The sequence below is a fragment of the Corylus avellana genome, chromosome 2 (assembly GCF_965113065.1).
Source record: "Corylus avellana chromosome 2, dhCorAvel1.hap1.2, whole genome shotgun sequence".
NCBI lineage: Eukaryota > Viridiplantae > Streptophyta > Magnoliopsida > Fagales > Betulaceae > Corylus > Corylus avellana.
Window position 1 is genome coordinate 38,792,774 of NC_142491.1, and position 18,753 is coordinate 38,811,526.

The window sequence follows — 18,753 nt, forward strand, 5'->3', positions numbered from 1 at the left end:
ACTTTATAAATAACACATCTTCTTAATACTCAGACAATGTGAGACTCCCAACAAGAATCCATCTGCATACAAACTACAAAAGGCTAATTTCAACCAAAAACCCGCACTTGGCAAAATAGGTGAAAGGTGTCACATCTAGGTAATTATTGTTTTCTATTAAAAAAATTATATCATAAGCCCTCACCGACAAAAAAAAAAAAAAATTATATCATACTTTTAAGAATAATATATTTATCTTTCAATGTGAACGCTGAAAATCAACATGAAAGTAGCTGACTAGTATTCTGAACAGCCGCCGCCCATCCTGAATGTTACAAGCCAAGTTTTCACGTAACTCTAGAGTTTCACACTTTTTTGACTATTTCAAACATTAACAACTTACGTATCAAATTCAAAACCAATCAGTCTTCTCCATTTCAAGTGTTAAGAGGAAGAGGAATTGTTGTCCCCCGGCAGTATATATGTATATATATATATATATATATATATATATATAAAGTATTAATGCAACGATTACCGAATTAATTCAAATGGCAAAGCGACAATTCACAGTTTCTCTGTACAGTTACGTACAGTTAACCTGACAGCCTAACCTTTAACGTGATCCGCATAGGGAAGCGTGCCTTGCCCATCTCTCAAACACGCATTTCCTTCTATTTCATTTTCACGATTCACGAGAAACAAACTGAAAATTTGTCCCTACTCACCTCACTAAATAAGCGAGTTCACGGACCGAACCAGAGAAATTTTCGCCTGAGAAAAAAAAAAGCTATGGATTCCAGCGCAGCTCAGCGTCGTCTTAAAGCCATTCACGGCCACCTCGCCGCCAACGGCGAGTCTCACTCTCAGCTCCGGCCCAACCCCACCGCCGGCGAGTTCTTCCTCGGTACTCTCTCTCTCTCTCTCTCTCTGTGCGCGTGTGTTTGATCTGCGATGCTGAGCGGTTTGATTTGGAAGATTCGTTTATGTGAAGGTTGTTTCTTTTATGTGCAAAAAGAACTAGGGAATTTTGGGTGGACCCTTTTTCTTTAATAGATTGCAATGGACCAATGGTAGGTGTAGTATAAAGAGTGGATGTTGATGGGGTTTAATTCTACTATGGCTTTTTGAATGTTGATAAATATATTTTTTGAAGCGTCAAAAGCCACAAGAATCTCATTGTTGATTGGGTGAATGTTGGTTCTTAAAAAGGTTTTTTTTTTTTCCTGAGCTTTTAAGGAGGGGCATTAGTTCCTCGTTGTGATGTGGAAACTGGAAAGCAACTATTCCTTGTTCTGTCCCCCAACTGTGCATTTCTACCCACCACTATTCGTGGTGTCGGATAAAGATAGGCAAAAGCATTTGGTTCATTCCAGTTTGTTGATTTAGGAAACTGGTAGACCTTAAGTGGCGCTTCCGGCTTGGATAGGCAGGTTTTGCCGTAACCTTTCAACAGGAAAGTGAAGATGACAAAAATAGGAAACTTCATAACCTTGTCCTCATTAGGAATCTCACACTCTCACCTAAGAGAGTATATTGCAGGAGTCTCGAAGTGGCCATCCAGTTTACAATGATTTCCTAAATTTGACTTTAGTAATCATGTTTATGTTATGAGTAATGCTACATACTCAACTCCCATGCCACTAAGCTGATGTGGCAGTGCCCAATATCGGCCCTTGGATCAACGTTTATTAAAACGAAAAAAAGAAGAAGAAAAAAACCAGGGGCGGATGGACATTGCCATATCAAACCAGTTGAGATGAGAGTGGGATGAGAGCTGAATATTTAGAATTATTCTTTCTGTTATATACTTTGTATGAATAAATTATTAATATAGCTAATGCTGGCATAAAATCCTGAACAGAGCAGGGGTATAGTGTTGTGCTTCCAGAGAAATTGCAAACTGGGAAGTGGAATGTGTACAGGTTGGAATTTTCCACTTTCTTGGGCTTGCTTGCTCTAGATTGCCATTTTGCCCTATATTGCGCCATAACTATTTGCCAGTTCTTTTTCTTTATGGCAGATCAGCCCGTTCTCCTTTGAAGCTTGTGAGTAGATTCCCTGATCATCCTGGAATTGGTACACTGCATGATAATTTTGTGTGAGCATCGCCCAACGAGCTCTGGCTAAAATCCTTCTTAGGCTGTTCTATGTCATGGAAAATATTTTCATGATTGAAAACTTTCAAATAGCACCGTCTTATTTTTCATTTACATGTTAGCTGAACAGTTTCCTCTTTGTAAACATAGGCACTCAGTTGACACTTTCCGGGATTACAAATATCTGGGAACACGAACCCGGGTTGACGGGACGGTTGGAGAGTATGTTTCTTTTTTTTTTTTTTCTTTTTCTTTGGGTATGTAAGCTAAGCTCTTAATTTTACAAATATTGTTTCCCCATTCATTAACAAACATTTTTTACCCTTCAAGGTACAAATGGATGACTTATGGAGAAGCAGGTACTGCTCGATCTGCCATAGGTTCTGGCCTAATTTTTCATGGGATACTAAAGGTAAAATCTGAAAAATAAATTTATGTTTGAAGATGTTTATGATTTATTGAAGTTCACGTATTTTATAAAGATAGTCGAAGTCCTTGATCTTTTCTTCTTTTAATAAGTAATGTAATCTCATTAGAATAGTGTAGGAGGACGCAATCCTAGTACACATGAAGTATATAAGAAAAACCCCCTATTAAGGAAAAAAAGAAGCACAAAAAAACCAAAAACCCAGAAAAACTAGAAAAAGGCAAATTAATATGCGTTGCTATCCATGTGTAAAGGGATTTCAACAAAATATTTTTCAGCTCTACCACCAAAGCCTCTTGATCTTCAATGCTTCATGCATTTCCGCTCTGTCCAAATACATCACATTAAACACAAAGGAGCCAACCTCTAAACTTCCAAAACATTATGATTTCCCACTTGACTGCTCCAACACACCAGCCACTCTCTCACCCTTTTAGGCATAACTCAATCAATACCAAAGAGATGGAAAAGCGAACTCCATAATCTCTAGTTACTTCACTATGAAGAAGAAGATGATTAATGCACTCTTCTTGCACATACAACACCAATCTACAACTATGATGTTCCTCTTCCCCAGGTTATCCAGAGTCACTTTTTCCCCTAATGCCACCATCCATACAAAGAACGCCATTCTCAAATGAGTTTTAACTTTCTAAATACTCTTTTAAGGAAACAGGGACATTAGCAAAAATGGATAACACATGATAATATAACTCTTTTTGGAAGGGATCCAACATATCCTATCCTCATGTTCTTGGAGAATACAACAACTCAAAGAAAGGAGAAACCAAATCCATGCAATGGTCTGCTATTTCGGATCTGTATATGATTTGCCACCCATGCATCCTTATAACGTGCAATACTAAACAAGTTCAGATAAAAAATCTTTAACGACTGATTTCCACACCAAAAACCATGCCTAAACCTAACTTTGGACCCATCTCCTACCTCATATCTAACAAATCTAGAGAAAACTTTCCACCCCCTCCTAATGTACTTCCACACTCCCACGCCGAAGGGCCTCGCTACCTTAAAACATTAACCTCCCCTTACACAATCGTATTTAGTTTCCACTATGGATCTCCACAAAGCCTCTCTTTCCGGGGTGTAATGCCATAACCATTTTTCCAGAGGTGCTCAATTAAACTGAATCAGGTTTTTAACCCCCAAACCACTTTCACCCTATAAGGAACTTAAATTCTTGACCAATTTACTAGATGAAACTTAAAATCATCACCACTTCCACCCTATAAGAAATCCTCAAGAAGTTTTTCAAGCATATTTGCTGCGCCTACATGAATGGGGAAGAGAGACAAATAATAAGTAGGCAAGTTAGAAAGAGTTTTTTTATTTTTTTTATTTTTGATTTACTTTTTTTATCAAAGTCAACCTACCTCCCTTAGACAAATAAAGCCTCTTCCAGCCAGCCAACTGCAGTTCGATTTTTTTCAATAATGCCATTCCAAATAGAAGTAGCCTAATATGAAGCTCCCAATGGAAGACTCAAGTACTTCATCGGCAAAGATGCTACTCTATAACCAAGAATATGAGCCAAACATTCTACATCAGTCACATAGCCAACAAGAACCAGCTCTGATTAGCCAAATTAAGTAATGCAAATTCATTAAAAGCGTAGAGGGGCGCAGCCCTAATACACAAGAAGTGTCAGTTGTAACCCTAAAGTGTAGAGAAGAAGAGCAAAACTCCAAAAGCTTATAACAATTAGAAACATACAAACTATTCCATGCTATTCTCCAAGTATAAAGGTATTGTAACATCATTTTCTTCAACTCTAACATCCCTGTCTCACGATCTTCAAAGCTCTTTGCCTTCTGTTATCTCCAAATACACCACAATAAGAACAAATGAGTCAATCTCCACATTTTCAAAGCAATACGATGTCCAATTGTCCCTTGCAACTCACCCATAACTCGCTCACCCCATTAAGCATGACCATGCAACACTAAACAATTGGAAAAGCGCAATTCACAGTTTTGTTTCCACCTCACTATGAAGAAGAAGGTGATCAATAGACTCCGCACCTTTTCTTCTTTTTTTTTTCTTTTTTTTTTTATAATTTATTTTATTTTATTTTATATGTACAACACTAATTCACCACAATAACATTTCTTTTTCGTAAATTATCCAAAGTTAAAATTTTTCCTAAAGCCGCTGTCCACACAAGGATGCAATTTTTCTCAATTTGCCGCTACAAAAAATCAGATTATTATTCGCTAACAATAAATGAGATAGTTTAAGCTCTGCATTAATCCTAGACCCTATCGAAAATCCTAATTAGAAACCCCCATCTACTATAGCCAACATCATCTTATTCAGAGCTTCCATAACAATAACAAACAATAATGATGATAATGGATTGCCTGTCTCAAACCACAAGAGCTGCTAAAGAATCTAGAAGGAGAACCATTAACAAGAATGGAGAATCACACTGAATAAATGCAATGTTCTATCCAAGCTCTCAATTTCTCCCCAAATCCTCATATCTTCTACAAATATAACAAAAACTCCCAATTAACATAATCATAGGCCTTCTCCAAGCCCAATTTACACAACATTCTAGGTTTCCTAAATTTAATCCGACTATCCAAACATCCATTAACTACCAACACTGAATCCAAAATTTGTCTACCTTTAATGAACACATTTTGGAAACTTGAAGTACTCTTTCCCAAAATCGTTTTTAGCCTGCTGCTAGGACCTTAGAAATAATTTGTAAACACTACCTACCAAACTGATAGGACAGAAGTCTTAAATGTCCACAACACCAGCTTTCTTTGGGTTAAGAGACACAGAAGTTGCATTAATGCTCTTCTCAAACTTCCCTCTGCACTGAAATTCCTTGAGAACTTCCATGATGTCCTCTTTCAAAACCTCCCAACATTTCTTAAAAAAAGCATAGAGAATCCGTCAAGGCCCAGGGCCTTGTCTCCATTTAGATCTCTTAGCACCTCCAACACTTCACTCTCCTCAAAATCTCTTTCTAACCAAATTTTCTCATCCGCATAAATGGAGAGAAACAAAAGGCCATCCAATTTTGGTTGCCAACTAAATTGTTCAGAATATAGCGACTTGTATAATTGCACAATATGTTCCTTAATTACTATAGAATCAAAAGTCATAGCCCCATTAACAACTAAAGAATCTATAGAGTTATTTCCTCGATGTGAATTTTGCCACCCGGTTAAAGAATTTAGTGTTTTTATCCCCCTCTCCTCTCTCAACTAAAGGGTCCTTGACTTTTGCTTCCAACCCACCACTTCAAGAAGGAGAATCCTCTCCAATTCGCTAGAAATATCTTCCTTCCTCGACCTTTCATCCTCAATTAATGGTCTTCCCTTTGCAATAATATTTAGCTCGCAGGATACCATCCAAAAAATCCTTCTTTCTCTTGCTTGCATTACCAAAAATCTCCTCATTCCATTTCTTCAAATCCGATTTCAAAGCTTTCAGCTTGTGCGCCAATACAAAACTAGGAGATCCTTGAAAACTATAGGACATCCACCATGTTTTCACTTGCTCCACAAAGCCCTCTGACTTCAGCCACATATTTTAAAATTTAAAATACCTATTAGGGCCATACACACCCGCAAACGCCCAATCATAAATATTATTAACACTTCTAAACAAGCAAGCTACCACAAAATTCCCCACACAAACTTAATCTTCTCCACCACCCGTTTTTCCCACAAAATCCCTTCTGAAGCCCTCCTCAACCCCAAATATGATTGGTCTACATGTTGACAACCCCATTAACTCCTAATCATCTCCCTAGAAATATATTCCAATTTGGTCTGTTGTAAACAACAATATCCGCCTTCCAATCTCTAAGAAGACCTCTAATTCTCATTCTTTTATCCCTCTCACATTCCATGATACTATCTTAGGATTCATAAGGAACAATTAGAACTGGGACTGTCAATTTTCTATACGTTCTACAAACACGACATGAGCCCAATGCGAAATTAGCGGTTTAGGGTTGAGGGGTTTGATTCGTTTAATTAAATGAGTCAGGTTAGGGTTGACCTATATAAACTTACACCCATGTCTTGACACTACAAAACCCACACGACACTAAAGTTGGCAATTTTTTACACGAGCCGTGAACTCATTGCGAACTTGACACAAAATTAGAGGATTAAGGTTGAGAGATCTGACCCGTTTAATTAAATAGGTCGGGTTATGATTGACCTATATAGTTTTATACTCACACTTTGACACGGCCTGAATCCGACACATGAACACGAATGGCCACCCCTAATTAGAACCTCTTATAATCTGGACTACTAAGAGTGACCTCCCTTGTAGTCATAATATACTGAACAATCCAATCTTTTTAATTCACGGTTACCTCTATTTGCTGACTTAAAACTTAAAATTTGGACTACTATTTGAACCATCCCGATGTGTACTTGCTTCGATTGCAGGAAACAGAGCCAACAATTGATCCTCAAAACCCTTACATGACATCCCCTCTACATGATAGAAATTTTTTACCCTTGTAACCACCCAGTCTAAAGACACCGAATAAGGCATTCCTTGTGCTTCACCGAATAAGGCATTCCTCAAAACCCTCACATGACACCCCCATTACTGTTGCTTTATTTTACAGGCATCTTGCATTGGGCTATACTTCATCAACAGACCGGAGTGGCTCATTGTTGATCATGCTTGCTCTGCATATTCGTATATATCAGTTCCTTTATACGACACTCTTGGTTTGTCTCCGGTCATTTAGTAGACTTAAATAAACTTTTGTCTATCTGGGCCTAGCTTTCAGATGTTATTGTAGGTGGTTATTTTCTTTTCAGGTCCAGAAGCTGTCAAGTACATTACAAATCATGCTGCTGTACAAGTTATATTTTGTGTGCCTCAAACCTTGAATACTGTAAGTTTAATTTACATTGTACTTAAGCTGTGGCTTAGCATAAATATTGTCATATTAAGTTTGGGAGAGGATAACTTTATAGCATTAATACATCTGCAAACACATTATTTTTATAGTAGAAATTACTACACTAGGCCCCCCTTGTGACTTACCAAAGGAGTTTCAGTTGCTATGCACTGTAGGAGATCAGTTGAGAGTTTGTTTAAAATTTAGGCCCAAAAAATATGTAAAGTATGCAATGACCACTTTTAAGAAAAATGATGATGCATTTGTATGTTGTGGATAGGATTGGCAATCAGCTTGTAGATTCTCATGCAAGATGTCAAGCAGAATTGTTGGAGGGTAGACATTTAGATTCCATTATGTTGTCATTTTGCTTAATTTGGAGTGAAGGACCATGAATCTGTGTAAAAATTGAGATCCAAGAATAGTAATGGATAGTGGGAAAGCGTTTTTTATTTCTGCAGAAATAACCGAGAGAATGAAGAAAAATATTATTGGTTAATGAACAATGGAAAAATTCAGCTCAACCCAACTCAACAATGGAGTTGGCTTCTTCTATTCTTTTTGCCACTTGGCTTTATGTTAATTATGTATTTTCTCTTTGTGTCAACCCCATCCTTTATGGCCACTTCTCGTTTTAGTGTCTTCAACTTGAATCTAATCCCATATTTATGTATCATTGCCTTTTTAGCCTGACTCATTGGTTTTGTCAGAATTTGTCTATGGTGTGGGTGCCTTCATCCTTTTTTTTATGAGCTGCCCTCATTTTTTCGTGCACAAAAGTCATGTAAAATATCAACATGTGCTGCATCATCATAGTTTTCACATTGAGTTCATCTCACCAATATTCAGTCAAAAATATCTCAACACGGGCCCACATGAGCTGGTCAAAGTTTACTATATGAGTCTGTTCAATCTGTAAAGAGAGAAAATGCAATCTTCAATTGGCTCATTGTATAGTCACCAATTTTCACTTTTACAAGATCCTAGCTTGCAAAGACAATCCCCCTTTCCCTTGGAAGTGTATTTGGCGGACCAAGGACCTCTTGAAAGTGGCTTTCTTTGCTTGGTCGGCAGCACTAGGAAAAATTCTTACCATGAACAATCTTAGTAAGAGACATCTCATCGTGGTCAACATGTGCTACTTGTGTAAACTGAACATGGAGTCCATTGATCATCTCCTCCTCCACTATGAGGTTGCCAGTGCCTTATGGAATGCCATCTTCAGCTGCTTCGAACTATCCTGGGTTATGCCTAATAGTGTGGTGGATTTGTTCGCCTGTTAGTGGTTGGGGGGTCGCTCTCGGAGTGCGATAGTGTGGAAGATGGTTCCTCTTTGCCTTTTGTGGAGCTTGTGGAGAGAAAGAAATGATAGGAACTTCAATGATCAATAGAGGACTTTAGAGGAGCTCAAGTCATTTTTCTTCTTTTCTCTCTTTACTTGAACAACTGCTTGTTTAGCTCCCTTAGTAATTAGTTTTTCTGATTTTCTTGTTCTCTTTTCTCTTTCTAGTTAGGCATCCTCTTGTATACTTCATGTGTACTAAGTTGCGCCCCTCTACGCTTTTTGATATATACAACATTACTTATTAAAAATAGTCACCAATCTTTTGCACTTAGTCCAGATTGATTTTCTCTCTCTCTCTCTCTCCCTCTCTTTTAAATGGGAAATATGTATTGTATAATCCTCCATCCAGAAATTTTTTCTTTCTCTCATGGAGATTTTCACGCAAGAGGAGAATTCTTTATGGAGAGATGATTGTTGAGAAGTATGGGATTTAGAGAGGAGATTGGTGTTCAGAGGAAGCTTGAAGGCCCTATGGGGTGAGTCTTTGGAGGAATATTTGAAATGGTTGGGAGTTTTTCGCCAATCTTGTTTCCTTCAAGGTGAGGACGGAACTTGCAATTGCTTTTGGCATGACTTGCGGTGCGGAAAAATGGCTCTAAAGTACTCATATCCAGAACTTTATTCAATAGCTTGTTACAAAAAGGCCTTAGTGTCAAACTACTTGGATCCCTCCAGCTCTTCTGTACATTGGAATTCGAGTTTCATTAGGGCAGTCCAGGATTGGGACTTGGAATCTCTCACTTCTTTTTCAATTTATTATACACCTCTAAAACCCATTCAAGGGAAGTGAATAGAATGTTGTGGACCTCAGCTAGCAATCACGGTTTCGAAGTGAGGAGCTATTATAAAATGTTATAGACCAGAGAGCATTGTTCGTACCATTGAAAAGTATTTGGGAGGTTAAGGCCCCTCCACACATTGCCTTTTTCTTATGGACAACAACAATGGGTAGAATCCTCACGGTTGATAATCTTAGAAGGCAAGGTTTATCTCTTATTATTGGTGTTGCCTATGGAAAAAGAATGAGGCAACTATAAATCACCTTCTCATTCATTGCGGGTACACTAGTGATCTCTACCACTTGGTTCTCAATTTATTCGGGGTGTCATGGTCAATGCCTAGCACCATCCTAAAGCTGCTTCATTGTTGGAAGATCCTGGGGTGGGAACATCCCAAAGAAGCAATTTGGAAAGTTATTCCTGTTTTCTTAATGTGGAGCATTTGGAGAGAAATGAATCAGCGCCTCTTTGGAGACTGCGAGTCCAACGTGCTTTCTTTAAAACCCTTTTTTTTGAGTTGGGCTGTTGTATATGTTCCTAACTTTTCCTCGTCAAATTTGGAAGACTTGGTTACTTTTTTAGATTGTAGAAGCCTATAGGGTGATTGTCTCTCTTGTATACTCTTTGTATACGAGGGCTCTGCACTTTTCTTTCTATAAAATTATTATTCATAAAAGAAAAAAGAAGAAAAAGCCCTCCATCCATTCATGAGGTGAATTTGTCAAGATATGTATCCACGCAGGCCAGTCTTATAGGCCTCTACAAATTATATCAGCCACTTGTCCTTGTGCACTTTTGTTTTGGTAAAATATATGAGGTAACAAAAAGCTAGATGAAGGTGCCCTCATTTTGAGGTTTTCGATTTTGTATTACATTACATATATGCATATCATGTAAATAACAAAAATCATTTGATATAGTCTGCTTTGCTTGTTGAAAATTCTTCTATTACTTCTACCTGTCTTTTAGTTTATTTCATTCACATATGATTTATGATTCTCATTTTGCTTCTGCAATATTTCTATGTTTTCACTTGGAATTTGCAGTTGTTGAGCTTCTTGTTGGATATTCCAACAGTCCGTCTAATTGTGGTATGAACATACACCTTGTGACCCCGATTCTGTAGTTTTTTTTTTTTTTTTTTGGGTTTCTTGCTAGTTATTTCATCTGCTTTCCATAATACACAGGTTGTTGGAGGGATAGATGATCAAATTCCGAAGCTTCCATCATCAGCAGGAGTTGAGGTTGTAACATACTCAAAGCTGCTTAGTCAGGTAATCATGTGTTCTTCCCTATCAACAATTCTTAAAGGGTTTGTGCAGAACTCTTCAATGAACCACCAGAGGAATGCACAGATGGGTTAAGTAGTTCATTTTTTTTTTCTTAACCTTCATTTTTCTGGTGGGGTTATTTATTGCGTGCTTTTGTTCCTTGTATATGTGCTTTCTTTGCAATATCAGAGTAGTAGCTAAGAATTTTTATTTTGTTATCGATCAATAAAGTCTTAGGTCATAATGCTGAAGTCATAAGATCATGCATCTCTGGTTTATAAGCCACTTTATCAAGAATGAGCTCCTATCCTTTCAATTATTAATCTTGGCTGATTCTTAAGATCATGCCTTTTGTTTCTGAGATTTGTTATTTTCTTTCTTATGCACACAAAAATGAACATACATAGACTTGCTCATGGATAGTCACTCACTCATGCAGCCATGTTCTCATGGCTATGTTTGAGTGAGCTAATGTGTTCACCACTTTGTCGTTAGACACAACAGAATTTACATCCTATATCCGATAGCTAAGGCATTATCATATCAAACTTGTCATAAACAAGTTGCTCTTAGCTGCACATATTGTGACATGTTCATTAAAATTATTATGGAGGTCTGGTTGCATAACTAATGATCATATTTTAGCAGATTTGCTTGGCTTTGTTTTATTGCTAGATAATACAATTTTTCCTCATTATGTGAATGGTTTCATTTTAGGGCCGCAGTAACCTTCAGCCTTTCTGTCCTCCAAAACCTGATGATGTTGCAACCATTTGCTATACAAGTGGTACAACTGGGACACCAAAGGTATGTCTTAGTTTAGTGTGAATTTTTAGCTTTCTGATCTATTGAGTTTTTGTCGACATGGTTTGCTGATGGAGTGCTGTACCCCACCCGTTCCTTTCTCCCTTCCATGAAATCTTGTCAGGGAGCCGTTTTGACACATGGAAACATGATTGCGGATGTTGCTGGGTCCTCCATTGCTGTCAAATTCTACCCCTCAGATGTGTGAGTATTAGGTTATTTCCATCTCATGTAGTATACTTGAGTTATTGGTTAAATGAATCTATGAGATTTTATAATAAACTATGTAATACTTGCTGAAAGTACCTTCTATTTTTTCCAGTTACATTTCATATCTTCCTTTGGCACACATATATGAACGATCTAACCAGGTCATGTCAGCATATTATGGAGTTGCTGTTGGATTCTACCAGGGGGTACGAAACTCATCCTTTTGTTTCCAATATATTTATGTGTAGGTCTTTATTTTAGAAGTTGTGACAGTTGTTCTTTTCTCCCTTGTTAACGCGACAAGATAGTTTGAATTTTTTTATTTTCCTGTCCCTAATATGCTGCTTTACATTGAATATGCAATGCAAAATTATTGGCTTTGAGCATACATGCATAGCTTTGTTCTCAGGGGCAGTGCATGATAATTTAGTGAATTGTTTCCTATGTGTAGTGTTGATAGGTGTCAATTTTGTCTGTAATTTTTTTTTTGTCATCATTTTTTACTTGACAAAAACAATTTAATGTTAGCTACCATACTGACAGAGTTGCATCTTATTGCATAAACATAAATCATCTCCAAACTGAATTTAGTATCCAATCCATACTAGTAAACTGCAGGCGAACCTTTTGGTGATATCCATGGTAGATGTTAAACTGATTACGTTCGCCTTAACCCTTTTCTCTTCCTTTCTTTTTACTTTTGTATGCAGGATAATATGAAATTAATGGATGATATGGCTGCTCTAAGACCTACTATCTTCTGCAGCGTTCCTAGACTGTATAATAGAATATATGCCGGGTACAATCATTGCCTGTTGCTTCTGAAATTTCTTAATTAATATTCAATGAATACGTTCTTTTCACTCATCCAGTTGGATACTTTGATGTGCAGTATTATGAATGCTGTAAGGACATCTGGTGGGCTACGGGAGAGGCTATTTAATGCTGCCTACAATGCTAAGAAGCAAGCAATATTGAGTGGTAGCTTTTATCAATCTTGTAGCATAAGATTCATTCTTGTTTTCAGACTGTCTAGATTGTTTTTCTTTGTGTTTGAACCATATATGCATTGTGTTTGAGCATTCCTCCTGTCTCACGTGGCTCCTTCTATCCAACAATGTTCTCTGAAACAAGTTTTACATGCCACCATGTCACTCACATAATAGAATCTCTGCTAAGGTTGTCCACTAGAACATCAATTTTCACTTGGGAAACAAAATTTATTGTAACATATTATGTAGGATTTTTTTTCAAATATACTAATGCATTCTACAGAATAAGCAAACTGTTACATTGCATTTTACTTTCATGAGTTCCTTCATGTTAGCAACATAGGCTGACCCTGATCATTTGTTTATCTACCTTGTTTTTTTTCACACGCGACTGTAATTTTTACCCTTTTGGTGTCTACTGATGGTGACATATCTTGTCATTTCAGGAAAGAATCCATCGCCTATATGGGACAAATTGGTATTCAATAAAATAAGGGAAAAGCTTGGAGGACGTGTTCGTTTTATGGCATCAGGTGCCTCACCCTTGTCCCCTGATGTCATGGACTTTCTAAGAATGTAAGTCTTCTTTTTCTTTTTGAATTCCCACCCCCCCCCCCCCCCCCCCCCCCCTCTTTCCGGTTTTCTGGCTCAATAATATGTTATACTTCACAGCTGCTTTGGTGGTCATGTAAGTGAAGGATATGGTATGACTGAAACTTCTTGTGTCATAAGTGGTATCGATGAGGGTGACTATCTATCTGGCCATGTCGGCTCTCCCAATCCAGCTTGTGGTGAGTTATTGATGTGAGTTTCTCATAATTTTACATTCTGATCGTCAGGTGTTACCTGTTTGATAAGCTGGCACAAAAGTGCATAATCAAGGATGTCCTGAGTATACGTAATTTTTAATGATTGCACATTTGTTTTTACTAATTGGTTTTGGCTTGAGGCTTGTGCAACCTTAAGCTTGCTAGTATTGTGGGTGTGGTCTTGGTTTGGTTCATAAGAGGTTCACTTGGTCAAGCCAGGCTGACTTTTTTAATTGCATTAAATCATACCAGATGGTGATAATCACAGTTATTTTGACACGAGTGGCTAATTATGTTTAACCAGTTCAATCACTGGTTTTCAAACATGTACGTCTGTCTTCTCCCTGTGTGTGTGTGTGGGAGTGTTTTGGTTGTATATTAGCCGTTTATATTCATGTTTCTTGGTATATGTTTCCATCCTTCTTTCCCATCAGTTATTTTATTGTTAGCGCATCAAAATGATCTGGTTAGCACAAGGCAGGGATATTAGAGTTCATCATAGTGAGTTAGAGATGTTGTTAGGATGTGGTATTGAACAGTCATTGAATATAATTATGCTGAAGATCAGGCTGCCCTGATTTGTAAAGTTATCGAACCGTTTTTATGTGTATCAGTTGAGAGGAAAGTAAAAAGTTGGGCCTCTTGATGCAAGATTTCCTTTTTATCGTTGGGTCATGTCTTGCTTTTATTTGGGCTAAAGATCCTTTCTCATCTTTCCTGTTTCAGAAATAAAGCTAGTGGATGTCCCAGAAATGAACTACACCTCTGATGATCAGCCCTATCCTCGTGGTGAAATCTGTGTCAGGGGTCCCATTGTTTTCCAAGGTTATTACAAAGATGAAGTGCAGACGTACGTAACTTTAGAATTTGCTGGTTCTCTTGAAAGTTATTACTTCCATCAAATACCAATGCATCTGATAAAGTAATCAAATTCTACAGGAAAGAAGTGATTGATGAAGATGGATGGCTTCATACTGGAGACATCGGATTGTGGTTGCCTTGTGGTCGTTTAAAAATTATTGATAGGTACTATCATACACTGAAATATTTTTCTCAACCCAAGTAAGGATTAGAGTAACTATCAATGTTTCTCATCTTCCTAGCTGTGATGGATTTAATGGGTTTTTTGACTCTGTGGTATGCTTGATATATATTGTTGGCCACTTTCTAAGAGCTTAAGCTTTTGCAACTGATGATTCACTAACATGGTAGAGCTTTGTTGTCTTTGGGGTCTTCGGTTCAAACAAGTTTGGATGACTTCCTTCTAGTATACATGTTTGTTCTATATGTGCAAGTTTAACATACTCTCAGCTTTGTTTTCACTCATCAGTTTAAGCTTTTGGATGAATGGTTTACCAACATTATATTGGAAGTATTGTAATTTCAGCTTGCAAGAGGTCTTCTGATACATCAGTATCATTACCTTCAAATAGCTTGGTCTATGAGTCTTTGATAATGTGATATTATCCAATATGAGTTTACTATTCATTGTCATTCATCAAAAAAGTATTGTCCGACATAAGTGCGATTCTTTGTCCTTATACGTGTGGCTGGTATAATGTTTATAAACAGCCATTTAGTTGGTTATTCATTTCAATGGAAAATATTTTGTTCATTGAGGTACAACGTGCATGCTCTAGTTTGTCTTTTATGTTATTTCCTCAAAACATGCAATGGGATTTGCTGAAGCAATTGAAGTGTCTTCAGGCTGTATGCATAAGGTTTTTACCAGACAAGATGGTTGTATTAATTTACTTCTACCTGCCTCTTATCTCTAGTTTGTCTATTGGTTATGATTACAACATATACTAATTATGGTCTTTAGAAGATGTGAATGGTTACTGAATTTTGCCAATCGAATTAGGAAGAAAAACATTTTCAAGTTGGCGCAGGGAGAATATATAGCTCCAGAGAAAATTGAGAATGTATATGCAAAGTGCAAGTTCATTTCCCAGTGCTTTGTATATGGTAAGAAAAATGGAATTTCACTCTTGACCTCTCTCTCATATTTGGCATACTGACTGCTTATTTGTTGCTGCTGGTAGGTGACAGCCTGAATTCTTCTTTGGTCGCTGTTGTCTCAGTGGAGCTTGATGTTTTGAAAGCATGGGCCGCTTCTGAAGGCATTAAGGTTTTGATTCGGTGCTTTTAATCTGACAAAAAAGAAATGATAATCCTACATACTTGTGAACTTAGTGAGTTTGGCCTGCTTGCAGGTTTCATTTAGAAACATGCAATTAGCCTTGTATGTTTCAACACTCCATGTGATATCTAAAATCTTCACATAGTCAATAAGGAACAACTTTCATGCAACTATAAATGGTGAAAAATTAAGTATCTATTTTTGCCTGCAATCTGCATGAATGAATTTGTTCTGTAATCTTCATAGGAATTAAGCCAATCCAATCTTGTGTGATAATAATATACAAGAATTAAGCCATATTTTAGGTAGAAATGTTTGCTGCTCTTAGAACTATGAGCAATGTCTTACTTGTGTCTCCCTGGCTTTTATGTGAATGCAGTATGAAGATTTAGGGCAACTGTGCAATGATCCAAGAGCAAGGGCTGCTGTCTTAGCTGACATGGATGCTGTTGGGAGAGAAGCTCAGGCAAGTTGCCTCAACTTATGCTGCTCTGGCTTTCTGATTGCACCTTCTTTAGATTTCCGCGTTAAAATCTTCTTCATAACTTTCCAAATTTCACTTGCAGCTGAGAGGTTTTGAATTTGCAAAAGCTGTGACTTTGGTGCCCGAACCGTTTGCGCAGGAGAATGGTTTACTTACTCCAACCCTTAAGGTAAGTGTTTAGTTTCAAGAACCTGGGGGCAATTGCATGGATTGATTAACATGGTTCTCTTGACTATTTTCCTGTATTCCTCCAGATCAAGAGACCCCTAGCGAAGGAGTACTTTGCGAAAGCAATATCTAACATGTATGCAGAGCTCTCTACTGTGGACCCCTCTCATAAAACATAGTGAGTGAAGCAGAGAGCTAGAAAATCAAGCCAAGCCAAGCTACACACCAGATTTTTGGTGATAACATGATGAAATAGTTGGACCCAATCATCATCTGCCAAAGCATCCTGCATCATAGTTCCTTCCTTCCCAAAATAAAATAAAAAATTAATTTATCCTGATGTGCTTTGGATCAGAGAATTATATGTATTTGTTTCCCAATAAGGAGCCATTATTTTCAGAGAGCTGGAGTTTCAACATGCCGATGCACTGATTTAATAAAAATTATATTCTGGATTCCTATTTCCTATTTAGGTTGGAGATTCAATCCCATTAAGCAACAGTTATAAATTGTCCATTCATATGAGTGAGAGTGGGAACCTACCTATTATTAAACCCATATTAATTGGAAGTTATTACAGATAGTTCTTCTGCACCTTTTTGTGATGTTACATTATTTAAGTTTTTTAAAAGATTAGACATACCAATTTTAAATTCTGATAATGAAATAAAGAGGATCGTATTCCAATTTAGATACCAATCATATATGCAAGTGTCAGGCATCGAACACGTTTTTAAGGTGTCAAATTCTGAAACTTAAACTAGTCTTCTTTAATGGACTGATGACAAAAAGAACACGTGGATCCCATCATCCCAATGCCTCAGAGCAAGATCAATGGCAACAGAGCGTCGAGGTTTGGTACAGAAGACCAACTTTGTTAGGTGCGTAGTCCTCATCGGTGGTTCAAAAAGACTTCGGGTTGGTTCAAAGTCTCCTTGTGCAAGACAGAAGCTCCATTTCTTTTCTTTTATTCATCCTATTTTTTTGTCGATAGTTTTTGTGTTTTTGTTTTTTAATGTTTCTGAGCAGAAAGAAGCTCCAATTAATCGACTAGAACAAAGGGCCTAACGCTTAGTGCCTTTGGCACTTTTAGGACTTAGTTAATTGTTGTTATAAATCCAGATTTATATGATCAATGACTTTATAATTTAGTTGTCATGGATATGAGATTTTTTATCATTTAAAAAAAGGATTTCCCATATAATTTTCTTTTTATTGATTAGTTATACATGGAATAATTTTATTTATTTATTTATTTTTAAACAAGGATAGGAAAAATTTCTCCAATCTAATTTATAAAACTGATTAATTACATGCATTTTCAATAGAGCATATGATTTAAAATTGCATGTGAGAATTACATGCTCTAAAGAGCACGTGTTATTTAAACATACTAAATTGAGCCAACTTTCTTTCAATTCAATTTGAAATAACTTTTGTCCTTGTACACATGCCTAATAAAATTTGTAATCCTGGCATTCATACCTTATTAGGAGAAAGAGAAATGACATGTTTTCCTCCAAACTGAGTTAAAGGAATTTCCTTTAACCTATTTTATAAAAATGACGTGTGTCAATTTTTTTAATAACATGTGAGGTGCACATAAGTTTTTAATAGTGGCTTTCACTTTACGTCAAAGAGTGTACACTTGAGAGTGTGTATTACATTTATATTTCAAAAAGAAAATTTCCACTCAAAGACCAATAATGAGGCATTTCTAATCCATCACTCAAAAAACTTTTTAAGTCAATGAATCACTTAATTGGTTAATGGACCTTCAAAATTTTCAAATTCTCTCTTTGGTGGTTAGTGTGTGCACTTAATTAGATAATTATGTTGCTGTCTCTAGGATTTATTTTTTTATTTTTTTATTTTTTTTTGTAAGTAGCTGTCTCTATGTTGATCTTGCAACTTTAAGCCTTGCACCACAAACACCCTCTTTCATCTTCATTGAAATTATTAAATATACATATATAATAGTGAAGCTCTGTCTGTCCTTCTGCAGTCAAACATTTGTCTAACCAAAGTTCATACTCTTCTGCTCGTAGTTCCTTTTATCTTTGACTCTATTTTGTTTTGAGCAATGTTTTTTAATGCAGTTTTTTCTGAGATTGTGAGAAGGACTGTCAGGGAAAAACTATTTGTTTCCATTGTTTTTACTTTTTACTGTCAACGGTAGGTCCACAAAGATATTCACACTTTCAACCCATGAGCAATTATGGCGTACACAGCGGCATTCCACAAATCCTTTGCTATACTGGCACACGTCATCATCCACCGTATCAATTTCGCGTTATTCCCACTACGTCGTCAACATCACATACCACGATC

The 18,753-nt window shown here is 37.0% G+C and overlaps 1 protein-coding gene across 1 annotated transcript; it reads left to right on the plus strand.

The window, feature by feature from the left end:
- Positions 1 to 579: 579 nt before the first annotated feature.
- On the plus strand, positions 580 to 16,887 carry LOC132162958 (long chain acyl-CoA synthetase 6, peroxisomal). The gene is made up of 23 exons (XM_059573168.2): positions 580 to 886; positions 1,844 to 1,904; positions 2,003 to 2,080; positions 2,229 to 2,300; positions 2,409 to 2,490; positions 7,136 to 7,241; positions 7,335 to 7,411; positions 10,588 to 10,632; positions 10,729 to 10,815; positions 11,530 to 11,619; positions 11,741 to 11,820; positions 11,939 to 12,032; positions 12,537 to 12,625; positions 12,719 to 12,807; positions 13,265 to 13,394; positions 13,491 to 13,609; positions 14,354 to 14,477; positions 14,567 to 14,653; positions 15,492 to 15,595; positions 15,673 to 15,758; positions 16,150 to 16,236; positions 16,337 to 16,423; positions 16,509 to 16,887. Exons 1-23 carry the CDS (start codon positions 772 to 774, stop codon positions 16,599 to 16,601), a joined length of 2,082 nt encoding a protein of 693 aa, XP_059429151.2. The 5' UTR covers positions 580 to 771; the 3' UTR covers positions 16,602 to 16,887.
- The last annotated feature ends 1,866 nt before the right edge of the window (positions 16,888 to 18,753 follow it).

Bases quoted from the DNA above. Each gene is read 5' to 3' on its own strand.
- LOC132162958 (XM_059573168.2), top strand. From the start codon at position 772: ATGGATTCCAGCGCAGCTCAGCGTCGTCTTAAAGCCATTCACGGCCAC. The intron at 12,033-12,536 runs GTACGAAACTCA...TTTTGTATGCAG, and splicing joins CTGTTGGATTCTACCAGGGG to GATAATATGAAATTAATGGA. The intron at 14,654-15,491 runs GTACTATCATAC...CAATCGAATTAG, and splicing joins CGTTTAAAAATTATTGATAG to GAAGAAAAACATTTTCAAGT.